We start from the raw sequence: 19,634 nt of genomic DNA on the forward strand, positions 1-19,634 counted from the left end.
CTCCCCCACACCCACATTTGCTGTTCCTACCTTTCCTATGCATGTCTTTCATCTTCCCGTTCTTTCTGCAGTACGAAATGAGCAGCTATTATTTAAAAGTGTAGTTGAACACTGACTCCAATTCATCATTCATGAGTTTGTATTCAACTCATTTTCAAATCCACGACGATACAATTTGACTTTTCTCAGCAACAACAGACGAGACCATGTGTGTTTAGTCGGTGCTATTTGTCAGCTTTGAAATCAGTCTCTGTTTCTGCTGTCTCCTTCGAGCAGATAGTATGTGTTTTACAAATACCATCCCATCTAAGCTTTATCTGAATTGAGTTTTCTTAAATTTGCCCTCTAACTTTGCTTCAAATAACTTTGAAAAAAAAATCAAATTGATAGTGCTAAGAGACTTCAGGGACGCACTGCATCAGTTAAGCTAACTAATGTCGCCGAAGCATCCTGAGCAACTGTGCATACAGCACATGTTCTAATTGCAAAATCTGCCTTCAACTAACAGGGTCATAACTCCAGACAGGAATATTAAGTCCGAACCTCGGCTTCTGAGAAACGTGAGGCTTTCAAGTAAAAGAAAATCAATGAGAGTACTCAAGGACACAAAAGATTATTTTGTACTTATGTTTAGTCAAGTTATTGTGAAATATGTATTCATGGTCTGAATTTTACCCCCATACTGCTCCCCACACCCTCCTCCCGCTGGTGGATTTTCAGAGGGAGTGGTACATGAAATTGTATGGATGGGATTCCCACTGGGATCCCACCTGCCCGGAGCTGGACCTGACTTTATGGTAGGGCAGGCAGGACCCTGGACAAGAAGCCCACCCTTGCATCAGTTAAGGTCTTTTCTCCCACAGTCCAAAGATGTGCGGGTTAGGTTGATTGGCCAGGTTAAAAAAATAAAAATTGCCCCTTAGAGTCCTGAGATGCATAGGTTAGAGGGATTAGCGGGTAAAATATGTGGGGGTAGGGCCTGGGTGGGATTGTGGTCGGTGCAGACTCGATGGGCCGAATGGCCTCCTTCTGCACTGTAGGGTTTCTATGATTCTTTTGGTAGCCACTTAAGGGTCTTTTCCCACCCAGTCTCAATTTTTAGGTTGATGGGCATCAGATAGCCCAGGGTGCAAAACAGAAAGATTTTCAATCCTCGATCTCGGGTGGGACGTTAGCGAGGCCCCTTCTAACTGGGGGCACCCTCCCTTCAAGGACTGGATACCTCCAAGTCGGGAGCTGGTTTGTCTGCCTGCTGTCAGCTGGCAGGTTTGAAGGTCCTGGTGCCATACTTAAATGCCAGTGCTACACATAGACCTCACTCTCAGCAGCCCACCTGTCTTCACAATGCCCTCCAACATGTCAGGAAACAAGAAGCAAATGACGAGCAGCATCAAGAAGATGGCTGCACTCCAATTCAGCCACCAGGCCCCTAGAGGCCTTGATCCAAGGAGTTCTGGCATAAAGACATGTCCTGTACTCGAGGGATGGCTTCAAGAAGTACAGCAACTTCACCTCTCCGGCTTGGGAGGCCAACGTCTAGAAGGTCCGCATGGTTGGTAACAATGCCTAACATGCCATCCGGTTCAAGAAGCGGATGAATGGTCTCATCTGCTGCACAAGGGTAAGTCCCCTCTCAACCCCCTCCAGTATCTAATTCCTATCATGCCATCATATCTTCAAAAGGGACTCTCTTCACAGATCTCGCACATTCATTTGCGGGGAGACACATACCCACACTCATTCTCTCTCAGAAACTTTCACATCACCACCACCCCATCTATCATGTTGCTCAAACTCCATCTCTGATCCTTCCGGGGAGGGCTCGCCACACACAGGGAGCATACATCTCACCCAACCTCTGCACCAACTCCTCTGATCATAGACTTTTCTTTCACCTTCATTTAGGCCAAACCTGCACACAACAAAGGCGAGAGAGCCCAGAGTAGGAGAGGGGCGGCAAGGTGCAGCCAAACTTGCTGGGGAGGATAGGGATTGCTCCTGTGGGGATGAGAAGACCGGTCTCTCCCTAAAACCGAGCATGGATCACAGCTCCATCACTTCCTCAAATCCTGACAATCACAATGAGTCACATGTAGTCTGAACTAGCTTATGCTCATCAACTAAAACTCTGTTCTCTATTTTCTAGGCACGAGCAGATCGAGGCCCTCCAGCAGCTGAGCAGCACACTGAGCCTCCAAACCACTTCCGAGGATGAGGCGGCTCAGGAAGATCTGTCACAACGCTCACCCTCACCCTCCATTCGTGCAGAGACACACACCTCAATCGGGCGAGCACATCTCTGATAGAACTTGTACCCTGAGATGCTAGCACACTCACACATTGATGTGATCCAGCTGCCATTCTAGAAATGTAACATCTGGAGCCTCCTGTGGGGTGACAAGGTGCGCACAGTAAGAAGTCTCACAACACCAGGTTAAAGTCCAACAGGTTTGTTTGGAATCACGAGCTTTCGGAGCACTACTCCTTCATCAGATGAGTCAACCTGACGATCAGGTGACTCACCTGATGAAGGAGCAGCGCTCCGAAAGCTGGTGATTCCAAATAAACCTGTTGGATTTTAATCTGGTGTTGTGAGACTTCTTACTGTACTGCCCCAGTCCAATGTTGGCATCTCCACAAGGTGTAATTAAGATAATTGAACCAAAGCATCGTAGCTGTGAGGGACAGCTCGGTGGATAGGATATTAGTATGTAGATAGGCTGGAAAATTGGGCGGGGATCCTGGATTCAGGATTCAATCCTGGACCGGGGAGCGGCGCGGGCTTGGAGGGCCGAAGGGCCTGTTCCTGTGCTGTATTGTTCTTTGTTCTTTGTTCAAAGCAGCTGTGTTCTCCATTCTTTGAGCTGACATACCAGTTGCTCATGGTCAATGAGTGGAAGCCGCTTGACAAGTGATGAATGACGTTCATTGTTAACATGTGACTGCCCTTCGCCGATGGGATGCCATATATAATGGAGCTGTGCCCTCTTCACGATTGCCTGAATTCACCAAGACTACATTCCTACCTATACTCTGTCGATGTCGCGACTTTGATGTGAAGCCAGTGAATTGTGTCTATCCCTTTAACAGCGCAGAATGAAAGGATTAGCTTTCAGTTGTTTCCTGGGCAAAGAGGTCTCTCTCCTTTGTAACTGACCTGGATCCTGTCCACTCTAGCGGCACCCATAAGTGACAGGGCATCCCCAAGGAGGGGCCCCATTGCCCAGCATAGTGGTCCTCCCACACTGCATTATACTCCCCCCAGACAGAGCCAGTGTTACTTTTGTTTTTGTTGGACACAATTGTTCTGGGACCTCATGGTGGTGCTGCTACACATCTACTTCAGGATCAAGTTCAATGCCTCATCCCTCACTGTCCGTGTATCTGCAGTTTACCTCGAGCATCACTATATGAAGTTAGAACTACCTCCTGTATTTCTCCAGTAATACTGGATCCCATTGTTGTAATAGATACTTCAACCCTCCCTTCCAAACCCATCACCTGTGAAGTGCCCATGCCCCATGAGGAGCTCGATCCACCCCATCTGGAGGCTGTGTGCACAGAGGTGAACCTCCCGCGAGAGCTTCACATAACCCCCCGCTCCCGGTATTGTGTCTTCCCTATCTACAGCCTACAGGTGTCACAAGTCACCATTCTCTCTGAAGCCCAATACAGAACCACCAAGCCCAGGAACATTGACTGTAAGACAGGCCTGCACACAAGCTGTGGAGTACACAACTCTTGCTCCTCGCTACAGCTGGGGTACACCACGCTCCCAATGATTGCTCCTGTTACATACCCACTGCTCTTCTGCACTGTCTCATCACTCTGACTATGGAATCAACATAGCCCCGGACTGCTTGTCATCTGTGACTCCTTTCCATTTTGCAACTGGGTGACTGCTGTTTGCCAGCTCCTGAACAAAAACTGTAACCTTCACACAACATAGTTCCACATTTCAATGAGGGCTAATGATAACAGTGACCCTCTCAAAACTCATACCCCCGACTTCTAAATTGCCCCTTAGTGTCCAAAGATATATAGGTTACGTGGAATAACTAAGGTAAACGAGTAGGGTTACGAGGATAGGGCGAAGGGGAGGGCCTGGTAGGATGCTTTTTTGGAGAGTCGGTGCAGACTCGGTGGGCTGAATGGCCTCTTTTGGCACTGGAGGGATTCTATGATTCTGAGTCTTTTTGTGAACCATCCCCAATGTACCACGCTGACAGCCTCCTCCCCCAATATTTCAGACTTTATGTGCATCCCTTTCCAGTCAAAGATTTGTTATCCTTTTGAGCCTCTTGTTTGTCAGTTTAATGCAACCTTGTTAGGGTCCAGCTTCCTTGGGTCTTCCCTCTGCCTTCCATTGTTCATCATCCTCCTTCATCTCCTTGCCCCTCTGCCTTCTGTCATACCCTCTTGCCCTGCAATTCCCCCTCCCCTTGCTTCCCCATTGGCCCCCTTGTCTTCGTCATCCTCACCTCACAACCCACCGTTTCGAATTGGTTAATATGGAGGCTGCAGAGATCCCTGCACTCTCACACCCCCGGCACAGTACTAGCCTGTGTCTGAATATGGAGGACTGCATGAGTACCACAGTACAGTGCCAGCCTTGCAGACAATGTCGGCACAGAACAGGAGGGGACCAACTCTACAGCCCCAGCAGTGTAGTGTAGAGTGGCACAGTCTATGGCAGGTAATCTATGTATATTGCACTCACCTCAAAGTCACGAAGGAACTGTGGTCTGACTTGTGCATACCAAAGATTTCCAAAAGGGTTTGAGGTCACCGTAATTTCCGGCTGGCGTGATGCAAGATTGGAAGGTGCGAGGAGATTTCGGCAAGCAGCTGTTTTAATGAGCATGAGATGGAAATTAATGCAAATGGCCTTCACGCCACCAGGCAGCAGGACAGCCAAACCGCCATTAACCCACCATTGAGAGAATTGCAATCTGCTTTTATGCTGGTAGGTTTCCAATTTTTTGCCTGCCATGAAATTTTCCGTCCCCATCCGCCAGGAACCTGTCACGGGTGAGATGGGAGGATTTTGCCGTTAGTCCCAGGCATAGCGCTGGAGTGCCTCATCTGGCCAATACAGCATTGTTCCTGGATGGATTAGAGGGATGTCAGCCTTCCAGCTGAGGACAGAGGTTCCGCCTGCTGCAATAAAAGCTCATTAGAGTGTAAAATGGCAGTGGGTCTGTTGGAGTTGTGGGGGATTCATTCCCCGCCATCTGTCCAGATAGCAAGCCCCAGCCATCCAGAAAATTCAGGCCTATGTTTTTTGTGTAAATTTCTGAATCTCAAGTATTTCAGTAAGTAAAGAAACAAAGATTTTTTCCTCATTTTCATTTATGAATAGATCCTCCTGACTCGTAATGGTTGGTTACTTCTATGTCTTTAGCAGTTTCTTTCTTTTTCACTGACTGTTTTTGTCCTCCTTCCTTTACCTTAGGTTTGTCGATACCTTATCTTCAATCGTGATTTGCCAGTTAAAAGGTTGTAGGGGGCAATATTGCTTTAATTTTTTTCCTCTCAAGTGGGGTGCACATTATCACAGGCTAAACCCACTGACTGATTCTTTGGTTAAGATGAGAAAATTACTATGTAGGGTAATGAGGCTGTAATTCTTCATTTTACTATATGCAGTGTTATAACTTGGGTCAGAGACTCAAAGGTATGTTGTGAAGTCAGCCAAGACCATACATTTTGCACTTTGAATTTGGCACAGGTAAGCATTAGATGTTTCACCCCAGGTATGATTCAAGTGACCCACTAGGGAGCTTTTATCAACCAAAGCTTATTTGAGAATACAGTTAACATACAGTAAGAAAATTAGCAATAGCTTTTACCAATTACACAAACACAACTATAACATTGTATAAACCTTAACAGCTAAGAACGTTAGCAGCTGTTCCAAACAATCACACCCCCACAAACATACACCCCATCCCAGGCTTAGCACAAAAAGTAAGTATGCTCACATGATGCTGGATTTTGCAGCTTTGCAACATCTGCTATGAATCAGATTGTGGATTCAGAATTGAAACTCTGACTTCCCTGTTCTGGAGCTCCCAGCACACCTCGAGCTAGAGACAGAGCCACTGCTTGTCTCTAGCTTCTAGCTAACAAACCAAAATTTTCACTCCAGAGAGGCAAAAAAGACTGCTTCCAGCCTGCTGTCCAAACAGCTTCTAACTAGCCAGCAGACAGCAGAATTTCCAATATCAGGGACAGAGACAAAAACACTGCCCCCAGCCTTCAGTCCAAACAGCTTCTACCAAACTAAAGGTAACCCTGTGAAAAAAACTGTCCCACCTGACCTGTCAATGATTTCTCCCTAACAATTCAAAAAGGGTCATAAAACCCCAGGACACTGTATTAGGCCCAGAATGAAAATAAACAAAAGTCCCATGATATAACTTTAGCAATAGTGAAAGGATATTGGCTCAGACAGCTCGGGGCCAATAACAAAAAAAAACAGGCCTGCTTACAAACTGCAGAGAACGTGATTAGAAATACATTTCTTAAAGGCACAGTAGCGTCACAGCAGATCACTTTTTTTTTTACAAATTCATGATTTACAAAAGCAAATGCAACATGCTATATTATGGACTATTCTATTATACAATTTTACATGTTATATAATAATGTAAAATACATCCTAAACTTTGCTATGTTTAAGAATGAGTCAAAGATGAGTTTGCTTTCATTATGCGTGGATGATTATAGAAATGACTACAGTGATTATATAAAATCTGAGCTTTGAAAGTTCTGTGACATTGTTGAAATGGTGGGGTAGAAATTAATCTGGACTCCTTTTATGAGTTCAGATTTGATTATGTGTGACCAATGTGTACTCGAAGCAAGAGGCGTGATGATCAACACAAATTGGTCCTGTTGCCAACCCACTCACATTTTTAAAAGGAGTATACATGGTAATTAGACCCCTCATTTACATATTTAAGGAGATTGAGCTTGTTTCAAAGGGCCTCACAAATTTAGCAATGGACACAATACTTGTGCATATTTGGCACAGTGCATCCCCCCTGCTGAAATAATATGCTTTGTACCCATTTGACACCTGAAAATACAGGTCCAATGCTTAGCAATTTCTACTCCAGTATATTGTATTTCAGAAGAAAATTGATTTCAGAATAAGTAGTACATTCTCAGGATATAATCTTTCTGGGCATTTACCTAAATAGAAGTAGTTTGAAAATTAATGTTGTTGTCTGATGGCTTTTCTTATTCTCTCTGATGCTGAAATATACTTTCCAGAAAAAAATGTTTTTCACTGCCTGTTTTTAACTTGCTTCTCAGTTATCTTTAATCTTTTTTGCTAACATTTTCTTCCTATTGTATTTAACTGAGATGTTGTTCATAATCAGTTGGCAGCAAATCATCTTTAAGATAATTTGCATGACCTCTATCCATTTGTTCTCTTTGTCCACCTTGAAGCTGTCAACCATGTAAAGACTTTGCAGCCTGTAGAATGTGTAGCTGGTACTTCCCATTTCCACTCAACTGCTCATGATTATAATCTTGCCACTAAGAGCGTAGTGAAGATATATCATATCAGTATTAAATTGCTGGGCCTTTTCCCACACTAACCTGACCATCCTTCTAATTTTTCCTGCTATTTTATAGGCCACAGCAGTGCAATTTATGTCAGCGCATAATTATTACTTCTATTATTTTTATAATTTGAAATATTGCAGACAAATGCAATTTTTTATCCTTCAAACTCAGTTTACATTGATTTGTTATAATGCCTGTTCACTGTAGACATAATTCGAAGATTAATTCAATCCCATTGTAATGTCCCATTGTGTGATCAGACTATATTTGGCAAATAGACAGCATCATTTTACAATTATACCTGAAAAAGTTTGACTGTTATTCTGAGTCTATCAAGTTCCAATGTGAATTGGTAATCAAAATCAATGAACTTTTGTATCATTCAAACTACCAACTTCCTGGTTGAGTTATTCACAGTAAAACACCATTAATTTAGTGTATATGGTTGAATGATATTGATACATTAAAGTATGAACCATTATTGACAAGTTGAACGCATAGGCAAAGCTCTATTAAACATATATCAATAAACACCTATCTATATAGATTTGATGGCATTTTATGGTTCATAAATTATATTTTAAAGTTGTAATTTGTACAAGACTAAGAAAGTATTTAATGCACTTAGTTTGCATGTTGTCCTTAATTAAAGTAACACCGCTTTTGCAAAAACAAAATCAACAAAAATTCACCACAGGCTGCATTTTATGGAAAAACAGGAGGCTGGATCCCATAAATTTAGGGAACCGTACCATTGGCAGCCTCATCATGACTTTACAAGCAACGAGAGAGGCATCTGGTGGGTCACCCGCCCATAGCTCAACTGAGGCCCTCAAGAGGACAATTAAATGCCTCTGTCTTCCTGAGTCACCAATGTCAATCAAAAGCCCTTTCCAGAGTTTTGAGTTTTGCTTCTTCACAACCACCCTGGCCACCCAACACCCACACCCTACCCACCCTCCCCCCACCACCCAGCCCTGCACAAAATATCCCTCATGCTACCTCACTGCAGACTGTCAGCCAACCCTTAGCAAGATCCCTATTATTTCTGAATGTCCGGGTCCATCACTGAACACCACTTCCTTGACCATATCTCTGGTGTGCAGAACTTCCAACCTCTGATTGGGTGGAGGTCCTGCCTTATACTAATTAAAGGATCATCACCAAAAAGAAATTAAAGAGGGGCAAGCCGGCTAAGCAGAGGTGGGCTCATCCCCAATGTTTAGGTTGGGGCAACTGGAGTCACCCCACCTCCCACTCCCCCCGCCCCCCCAGTAATAATCTAGCACTATGTTACTGAATAAAGATATCTTTCAGAAAACATCCATCTCCATATCCAACTATCCACATATCAATCTAGTTGATTAGTACATAGAATGTTACAGTAACCCAATTTATCAAGTATTAACCATTTTTTTCCATGTCCATTTTCATCTCTTCTTACCTCTGAGCTCTTCTGATCTGAGGAGCTTCTTGCAGAATGCCAAGCAGTAGGGCACACTTTGTAATCGGGACCTGTCTAGTTTGGCAGTATAAATTAATAAACTGGAGTGCTTGTTGAGAATTCCTTTTCTCCGTTATTCAGTTCTAGCTGCTGCTTTCACTACATGGCCTAGTGCCAGTATGTGATGTTATTTTTGCTGACATGGGAAGTTTCATATCTTGCTCTTCTATCCCTTGGACACGTATTCAATCTTGGCTCAATCAAGTTAACCATTGTGCTTGATTTTGTAAGTTCTGTCCTTTGCGTCAAGCTTCATATTTTGCCTGAAACATCTCAACCCAACTTTCAATCTCTTTTTGAAAGTGGCTGAATCCTGGTTACTGTTGCTAAATGCAACTTTATTGAAAGGCCTTCCTGCTATTGCCTACTACTACTATTGCCTTCCTGCTTTTCCACCAGCTATTCTTTCCAGTCCCTAATCAGAGCCCCCTACTTCTGGGTATTATTTTTGTTTCTCTTGTTTCCTGATGCTATTTTTCCACTTTCTGTTCTAACTTGTGTCCCAACAATCTTACCTCCATTGCTTAGTTATTTCCAAATATTCTAGCCATAAATCATCAGAAGTTCACAAAGATTTGAGCCAAAATCTTCGTAACTTTGCCCAAATATCTGTGCACTCCATAAAGCTCTAGATATGGTGGGTCTCACTGAACATATAATTTCATTGTCAACTGTCTTGGTTCCTTTTATGAAGAGCACTTCTACAATAATTTTTAATACTGTATAAAATCTATCTACTGAGCGATAAACACAGCATCAATATCTGGGGACACTTTTTCATCTCAATCTTCTGGACAGCATACCAAAGTTTCTTGTTTTATGTACGTAAAGTAAAAGTAAAGTTTATTTATTAGTCACAAGTAAGGCTTACTGCAATGAAGTTACTGTGAAATTCCCCTAGTCACCACAGTCCAGTGCCTGTTCGGGTCAATGCACCTAACCAGCACGTCTTTCAGACTGTGGGAGGAAACCGGAGCACCCGGAGGAAATCCATGCAATAGGGTGAAAGTGCAAACTCCACACAGACAGTGACCCAAGCGGGAATTGAACCCGGGTCCCTGGCGTTGTGAAGCAGCAGTGCTAACCACTGTGCCACGCCATGTACTTTCTTACGTTTAACATCCAACCTCTCCCTTTGCTATAATCTTTCAAGCCTCTTTATTCAGCTAGTACCACTATGAGCAACACTGCTGCAATTTTTTGTGGTCCTCCCAATCTCCAAATAACACATGCATTTTCATCCTTGCTTAACTGTATCCCCACTTGTGTTTTAATTAAGACTCATTATACAGTTTCCTATTTTAACTTGTTCTCTTTCAGGATCTCAAATCTATGGATGGCCATTTTACCTTTAACTTTCCTTCCTGCAATCCTCTGGCTTTTAAAACTTGAGCTTTTTAACACTGAATCACTGCCTCTTGATTTATTTTACAATGCTTTGCAACCTTGATGGTGTACTGCACTATGGACCTAGGTTTTATTAATTTCTCAATAAAAAGATGATTAAGTCTCCAGAGCAGCATGATATCATCTTCTTTAGATTACTTTTGTGTCATGCAACACCACTAATCTGTTAACCAAGTATCCTTACTCCATTTAATTGACTGAAAAGCAGATAGAAATTTAACTAAAACCAAATGCATAAATAAAATCAAATGATAACCATTATTAACATTTTCATTTTAATACTCTATCTTGGTTAATCGCCTATAATTATCCATCTCTCCCATATATATGGCAATGCTATTTGTTTTTTAGCCTGTCATCAGTTATATAAGATGATACTGAAAGATTATGATATTGAAAGATTGTGTTTTATTCCTGTTCAATATTGTAATTCATATCTTTGATCCCTATACAAAGCTCTCAAATCTTTTTGTTATTACATGTATGTAATTTATTAATTTTTATGTTTCATCCTTCATAACTGTCTCGTTATCTGATTCCTTGCAAACCTTTGATTCTGAGCAGGTTTATCATACTTACTGCTCTTAATTATTACTGACATTGACCTAGATACAGATGGTCCAACAAGCAGACTTGGCTCCTTTTAATGTTTCTTGACAACAAAAAGTGCAATCTTCGTCAGAGTAAAACAGTTTACCTAGGGACAATAAATAACCACTGAACTCCCCCTGAATGACCTTTCTCACTTGTTCAGGGCCTATTGAGTTCAGTGAATTTTATTCAGAATATAATATTCCACTGATGATATAGTTCACAAATGGGCCTGATCAAAATATACAATTGTGATGTTGGTGTTCACTTATTTTATTTGGTGTTTTCAGTGAATAATAGATTACACAAAGGTTTATCCACAATTTATGGCAGTCCCCTTCAACTGTTTACCTGTCTTTGGGGAGGGGGAGATACTATAAGATAGTCTATAGACTATAAGATAGTCTTCAACTTCAACCCTTCAACTGTTTACCTATCTTTGGGGAGGGGGAGATACTATAAGATAGTCCATAGACTATAAGATAGTCTTCAACTTCAACCCTTCAACTGTTTACCTGTCTTTGGGGAGGGGGAGATACTATAAGATAGTCCATAGACTATAAGATAGTCCAAAGATGTGCGGGTTAGGTTGATTGGCCAGGTTAAAAAAAATTGCCCCTTAGAGTCCTGAGATGCGTAGGTTAGAGGGATTAGCGGGTAAATGTGTGGGGGTAGGGCCTGGGTGGGATTGTGGTCGGTGCAGACTCGATGGGCAAAATGGCCTCCTTCTGCACTGTAGGGTTTCTATGATTTCTATGATACAAGTGTACCAAACTCTTACAAACTGGAAGGGAAGGGAAAAATGCTTTCTGTTTCATGATTTTCCTATACTTTACCACGTTCATCTGAACTCCCAAAGATTTGCACCACTATTGCTCAAAAATGGGTTGGTAATGAATGTCCAGTATCCCCAATAACAAGACTGTAATGAGCCACAAGAGGGTTCATAGCCATTAAATATGAATGGGTCAGCCTCTGATGTTATGTTCACATTGTCCCGAGGTGCCTGACTTCTGCTTCGCACATGCATAATAGGATTGACAACAGATTAATATGTTGGATTGGAATATGCATCTCTCAATCTTGTGGCTTTTAGGGGAGAAGTACATGCAAATATCAAATCAATAATTGGGACAAACTTTTCCACATATGGGGACTTTGGGTTCAGTGCTCATTAAAATGTTGTAGAAATGTCCCAGTGTGTTGGGAATGGTATGGTAGGATGTGGGAATCGAAACGGTTGCTTAGTCAAAAACAATTTAAATGAAAGCTAACTTTTAGGCCATTTTGGCAACTGTACAGCAACTGAAGCAAAAATAATTGTCTGCAAATAGACCATCTACCCATTCCTTTCAATTGGGAGCTAAAAGAAAAAATAGTTGAAATATTCGACTATAAAAGCACCAAGAAACTTGTAGTTCCACTGACTAATCCTCAACTTTGGGCTAACCAGTGAATGCTGATGGATTTAACATTGATTTTATAGCTGCTTGGTACATAATCTTTTGCAATGGGTGCTTTCAACTATAGATTTACTTCTTGGGAGTTCTTGCATTAAGACACTCGTTTGTGACAAGTCTGCAATATTGATTAAATGCTGTCTGCACTTTGAAATGCTCGAGTCAAATGGCAGTTTTTATGTCCAAGTATAAATGCACTTTGATTTCTGAGTTCAAAATCTCTCCATTGTGCTAGTCAATAAATGAATAATTCAATAAATATAGAAAATAAAAAAAAGGTTTTTTTGTTACCCTTCTCTTTTAAAAAGAGGATGCAAACTGTTTAGCAAAGTCTGTGAATGGTCCTTTTGAAGACGGGTCTAAAGCTAATACTTTCAAAGACAGATGGAAAGCTAGGCAGTGAGTTCCACTAGATTATTGCACCATAGGCGCTGAAACAGTTCAATTGATCCAACCCTGCTGCTCTCATCTGGATTAAATGTGCACTCGCTTTAACTACTTGTCAACTTCTGAGTCTTCACCCTGATTTTGACCTGGACGTACTGACAAATAGTGTGAGGTACCAACATATATAACTGATCCATTTACCATGAGGATCACATTAAGAGCTCTTTATAATAGTGATGTGAACAGTCTGCGAGTCCCATAGCAAAGGCGACTGAGTGTTATTGAAAAGTAGGTAGACATAATCACGAAGGGAATTTCTACTGACATGGTATCGGTTTCCTGAGATGATATCTTAAAAGTGGAATAAGGTTGTACTGTGATTGACCTCTGCGAACGAGCCCAGCAGCTTCATTGACTATGCAACTGGAAACGAAGCAGAGGTTATCTCCAGAAACTATGCAACATGCATGGTGTGTCCGCACCGCCCCCCCCCCCCCTTCCCCCCAGGAACTGGCTGTATTCCAGAGATTGAGCATTCCCCATTGTGACTCGAGATCCTGTAGTGTTTGCAACATGAGGAGTTAACGCGGCTGGAAGGACAGCATAAATGTAACAGGAAACTATTCCCACCCTGAACCCTCATGAGTTCCTAAGAGTGTAATCTGTTCAATTTTGATTTATTACAGAAAATCAAACAAGTGGGAAAAGAGGGGCCAGACCTCACGCTATCCAGTCTGCCAACCGTCTCGTTGGACACCCTCAACAGGATCAACTACAACAGTTTGCGTATTATAGAAGAGGATAAGAAGTGTTCGACAAAACCCCAAGTGGAGAAGGAGAGCGCCGGGAAAAACGAGGAGCCCTCACTAAATTCGCCTGAAAAACCCGGCGTGGACAATGTGGAGTCACTCAGTGACTCTCTGTATGATAGTTTCTCATCTTGCGCCAGTCAAGCGTCCAATGAGGTGTAGGAATAAAACGTTGCGAAACGCATTGAACGCCCCAATGGAGTACTTGGGCCGCTAAGTAAAGACATTGGGAAGGTCGGCGAGACGGTACCACAGCGAAATGGGCCACCAGCTTGAATGGAGAGAGCCCAACGAATGGCGAATGAGTGTCAGACATTGACAGCTGAATGAAAACTGGGAAACGCTGCAACTCCTGTAATAGTGAATTAACTGATTTAAGGAAGACGATTTTGCACTGTATAAATATGTTACTGTTTCTGTAAATTGAAAAAATATATTTGTAGCAAATCCATGAAGCAATAAATGGCAAAACAATGGTGCAATCCTCTTGGGCTTACACACCTCGAACTGGACAGTCGGATATCACAGGTTAACGTTGACATTTGTTCATCCCGGTTTTATGTGTATGATTGGAATTAAATTCCAGAAGCCATGAACTATTCCACAAGTGGTGTAGTCTTGGAGATATGACAGGTGGCTTTTTTTAAAAAAATAGTGTACGGCCGCCTGTCACAGTGTTTCTGTACTTTTCCCAAGTGTTGTATCTACGTGAGTGACCGAGGAAGCCAGGCCAGGCAAATGTTAAACTCTCAGGTGACTTGAATCAATGTGTTTCCCAGGCTCTTCCAGGGTTTTTGTCCATTCCCCCCCCCCCCCCGCCCCCTCCACGTTTTTTTAAAACTAAGTCTATGTCAGGGATATCTGTGACACACATGGTAGTGTTTTGATTTTAAATGTTGTTCTACATAATGAGCACAAATCCCGTTAGGAGCTCAAACTCAAACTGTTCCCGGGGAAGGGGGGCGGGGGTTGAGGCAAACAAACTAATTCCCCCTCCCCCCTTCACTCCTTTTATCTTTTGAACAAACTTCGTGCGAAATCTCAGCTGCAGTGGCAGCGGGCAAATCTCTTTAAGGAACAGCGCTGCTCTTATGTGTGCTGAGCTGCACTTGGTGATCCCACCGCCTTGTTTTCTATCAAGCTCGGGTGTGTATGGGGGGAATAAAAGGTGCGATATTTCAAATGGTGTGTATTTTTTCTAGCCGTGAGATATTTATATCTACTTTTGTACATGGAATTGTAAAGTAGTATATTTGATATTTTCTAGGATTCTCTACACAAAAGTCTTTGATCCGGAGCGGCTGATAAAGTGTACCAAGTGTGTGTAAAAAAAATCCGAAATCTTGCGGTACCAACAGTGTTACTTTAATATCTGGGTGCAATCTTTTAGAGTGTTGATATTAGAAATTCGTGTCATATTTTCATGTAAGGACGAATATAATAAAAAATTAATAATAAAAAAATGCTTTCAGACTTGTGTCATCATACTGCACCTTGGGTCATTCTTTAGTCTCGGCAGCAGAGAGGGGCAACTTTCAAAATGAGTAACCTGGCTGTAGGAAGCTGGGTCCGCCTTTGTTGTTTGCTGTGTGGCCTTTTGCTTCAGTGAGGGTGAATAAAGCAGGTCCCATCGGGGTTTCAGATGGTTAACCGGGGGGTTGGACAGCAGAGTCCAGTGCCCACCCTATCCGCACACACCCTCTTTCCACTCAGAGGATCGATGCCAATGCCAGGCTTGCAGCGTACCTGCAGTTACTTAATAATAAAACACCGGGCTGCGGTTAGAGGCGAAATCGTAAATGCGCTTTTATTCAAAGTAGGGATTTGACCACTGAACCGCGATCGCAATAATATATATATAAAGAAAGGAAAGAACAAATGGAAAAGCTTTGAAGCATACAGCTAATCATCCAGTGTTTCGGATAAGCCGCTCTAATACTGTTACAGTAACGCTTGTCAGGCTTGTTGTGATTAACTGTGTGAAGACCGTAACTGGCGCTTTTGTCAGCGAGTTCCCTCCGCGTTAGAGGAGGAACCACTCACTCCACTTGGCACCCCGGAGCTCAGTCCCAGTGATTGCGGTATTCCCGCAGCCCTTGTGGTGGGTTTTACAAACTGATTTTTAACAGCTTCAAAGCCCCTGGGCACACAAACGCTGCCATTAGGTGGAACGATCGCCTCTGCCACTTTTATCCAAACTCACAAGAAAACTGTGGGAGGGAAGAATTACGAGGCTGTCGATTTTGTTTCCAAATCAGCGCCCTTGTAATTATTAGCATTGATTTTATCCATGGGGGGCAGGATTTAACACCTTTTCTATCCTGTCCGCTCCCCCTTACAGTAATATATCCTTCCCCCTCTCCCTTTGATCAGTATTCCTCCACTTCTCCAGCTTATCACTGGGATTGTTCCTCACTCCGCTCTTTCTGAGTTTTAATGACTATTTCACCTCCCTCCCCCTGATGTATCTCCCTGAATCCCAAGTGATAGATGACTGCTGTCACGTGGTGCGAGTCTCTTGTCCATTTGCTCTCTCTCTCTCTCCAAACTCTTCAGTGTTTTTCTCAGCCGAGGGACCCAGTGTGCAGACATGGCTGGACCAAGGCAGCTCGCCTGAGACTGATCGGACGCTCACCCCCCCCCCCCCCAACCTTCTCCCCACAGCCCGAGCAGAATGGAGCTCTTCATTTACACAACTTTCTGCGGATATTTAGCCTCTACAGGTAAGCCTGTCACTGCCTTGCCCTCTCCTCCTCTCCCTCTCTCTACCCACCTCCCCCCCTCCCCCCCCCCCCCGTCTTTCCCCGCTCCCAGGAAAGTCAATTTCACACCATCCGAAGTCATTTCTTCTGAAATTGCCTCAACCAAAAAAAAACTGACATGCATTTTCTCTGCTGTAATCAATGCTAAGGTTGGGGCAGAGAAGCATTTCAGGTTTGTGTAGTTTATTCTCCATAAATCAATATGTGTGATCTGTCGGAGCGCGGAGCAGTTAATTAATGACAATAAAAGTTAATAAGGTCCATAAGTGAATCAGAAACGAATGATCAAAGCTTATATAATCTCAGACCGTGAAATTATTTCGCATGAGCGATTCTGCAGTTTATTGGATTCACTTCACTCTGTACCTCTCCATTGTCATCTCAATGGGCAAATCTTTAGATAAATTAAGAGCGACGAGACTGCCTTGACAGTCGATTAATCCACACACCGCATTCGTTTTAACTTTATTTTATCCTCCCCCCCCCCCCACCTCCCCAGGTCTGGGCTTTCAAATCCAGTGCTACCAATGCGAAGAATTCCGCTTAAACGACGATTGTTCATCTCCGGAGTTCATAGCGAACTGTACAGTCAACGTGCAAGACATGTGTCTGAAAGAAGTGATTGTCAAAAGCGATGGTAAGGAACCGTTTCCCCCAGTACGTTGCGTTGGAGAATATTTATTCAGGTCCGCTAGTTCTAATTTACCTCTGGGCTTCCTCGTCGGTGGATGTAAACATAAATAAAAATGGATTATTTTGACACTGCAACCTTGTAATTAGAATTTCTTCCTCTCGACTAGATACAATAAACATCCCTAATTTAATTTTTATAGACCAGCCAATTTCTGCCTGAAGTGAGATATAGCCCCCATCAAGCAGTGAAGTGTCCCGGGTTCTTGTGAACCTAGGTCTCCCTTCATTGCCGAAGAACTAAAATAAATCTTGGCCACATAAAACGCAGCTGATCGATCTACCTCCCCATTCAATGTTTCTTCTGTGTCTACCTGCCTACCATTCCTATGTATGGGCAATACATCCAAACTGCCACTGACATGATTGCAGTTAGGAGGGATACAAGTGCAAATTGCATTGTAAGATTTAAACTGCATGGGTGCCGGAGGTTGTCCTCTTAAAAACTTCAAGAAAAATCATTTTCCACTTCCAGGATTGAAGTGAAAACTCTTTTTGCTCCCAAGAAATGCATTCGAAAGTCTTTCAAAGCCTTTGAATTCTGTCGAGATTAGAAAAGATTGAAGTCACTTTAATCAGGGCGGAAAAGAGAATGTGGTGACATCATAATTAGCTATCTCCAAGTAATGTTTTGAAAACATTAAAATTCAGAGACAATTTCAGGTCAGTTTTAGGTTCTGTCTGAAAACATATACCCTACGTCAAAAGTTTCCATAGCACACAATCTATTGCAGAGGAAATTATACTGGTGAGATTAATATAGAACATGCCATGCTTTGTGTGAAACTGAATGGCAAAATGTAGTGAAATAGGATAAAAGATTAAAAGTATGTTTAGGAACAATAGGCCAATAAAATCATGATTAAAACAGAAAATGCTGGAAAATCTCAGTGCACAGAGTAAAAGAGTTAATGTTTCAGTGCACCGAGTAACAGAGTTAATGTTTCAAGTCCAATATGACTTCTTCGGAACTCCAATTATGCCATGGTATTAGAACCATTGCGATGGCTCTAATACACACCGTCTATATTTTCTTGTGATGCTGCATTCAATGGTACCAAAAGGAATGCAAAGGTTAAATCTGTTCTGGTGTATAAAAATCTCCATGCCTAAACATCCTTGAACTGAATGGAATCATATGGCTATACAGATAGAGACCTTTTGGTCTATGCTCCTTAACCGTTGGCAAATAAAATAAAAAACACAGCACATGCCATGTGCCCAAAGGCCTCAGAATTGGTTTTAAACACTGCAAATCCATTTTCCTAACCTTTGTTGTATCAGGCGTGGGTGGGTGTACACTGAGCCTTTGTAGGGTTCACTCTTCATGCGGATTTTGTCTCAATCGGTAACTTCTTAGCCATGGTATTGCTAACTATTGTAAGACCTACTCAAGATAGAATTTCTCTGCAGCAATCACGTGAAAATAATTTCTTGCTGACCTGCAGTAATGATGTCATAAAGGAATATTAATGCTTTCAGCCAATATCATGCCTCACTGTACTGAGGCTATGAAAACCTCCTACCAATAGGTGCCATTAACATATTCTGCAGAAGTTTAGTGTATTGCATTCATATAAAGAATACTCAAACAACTCTGTATTGTTCAGGTCAGCTTATCTTGGTGAACTATCTGAGTTTTGCTCTTCTAATTTAACGTGTCTAGATTCATACATGGATAGATAAAGTAAAATTAATGTACTAAAAGACTAAAATTAAACTTTACAGTTAAGTTGACTATTTAAATATGATTGAATTTTCGCTCTCATAACGCATGATTTAATCAGAATCCCTTGAACAGATTACAGTCCTGTAATTCAATATCAAATATCCATACTTCTCCCATAATTAAATGAGAAATAAGACAGCATACATTTCCTTAATAAATCTGAATACAGCAGCAGGGTAGTGAGATGAGTTTAGGATTGCTTTAGTAGATTCAACACAGGCATAAACGGTGACAATTTCTCCTTCTGTGTTGTAAACGTTTACAGCTTTATGGACATCCTCGATTCTCTCAGCATATTTCTGAGGGACTATTATGCAATGTCTGAAAATGTTTATTTGTTCTCTCTGGGGGTATGAAGCTACTGAACCTACAAGAACAGGAGGCATCCATTCTCAACCTATGGGCGGTGCCTAATAATGACCTAGTGAAGGCCTCAAATTTCATTTTCCCTTTCCCTTTGCTTAACTTTGCAATCTTTGCCATTAAAGTTAAAGACACCACATGGTGTGGCATCAAGGATTTGGACAAGGAGAGTACTACGCAAATCTGGAGTCTGTGGCAAAATGAGCATCTGAGAGGTTAGGAACATATAAACAGGAGAAGGCCATTCTGCTCCTTATGCCTCTTTCACTATTCAATGAGATCACAGCTAACCTGAATCCCAAATAAATTCACCTACTTCAGTTGCACATCACCGAATACAGACATGGCAAA

The 19,634-nt window shown here is 42.3% G+C and overlaps 2 protein-coding genes across 2 annotated transcripts in view; both read left to right on the plus strand.

The window, feature by feature from the left end:
* The window catches only part of nckap5l (NCK-associated protein 5-like), a 358,788-nt gene extending 343,610 nt beyond the window's left edge, over window positions 1-15,178 (plus strand). Inside the window, exon 17 of the mRNA XM_078228130.1 lies at window positions 13,617-15,178. Coding sequence (XP_078084256.1) covers window positions 13,617-13,901 — 285 coding nt within the window. The 3' untranslated portion in view covers window positions 13,902-15,178. The remainder of the gene's footprint in view (window positions 1-13,616) is intronic.
* A 1,235-nt stretch (window positions 15,179-16,413) lies between these two features.
* LOC144503578 (ly6/PLAUR domain-containing protein 1) overlaps window positions 16,414-19,634 on the plus strand; it is a 30,640-nt gene continuing 27,419 nt past the window's right edge. Inside the window, exons 1-2 of the mRNA XM_078228138.1 lie at window positions 16,414-16,462; window positions 17,001-17,138. Coding sequence (XP_078084264.1) covers window positions 16,414-16,462; window positions 17,001-17,138 — 187 coding nt within the window. The remainder of the gene's footprint in view (window positions 16,463-17,000; window positions 17,139-19,634) is intronic.

The sequence above is a fragment of the Mustelus asterias genome, chromosome 14, assembly GCF_964213995.1.
Source record: "Mustelus asterias chromosome 14, sMusAst1.hap1.1, whole genome shotgun sequence".
Taxonomy (NCBI): domain Eukaryota; kingdom Metazoa; phylum Chordata; class Chondrichthyes; order Carcharhiniformes; family Triakidae; genus Mustelus; species Mustelus asterias.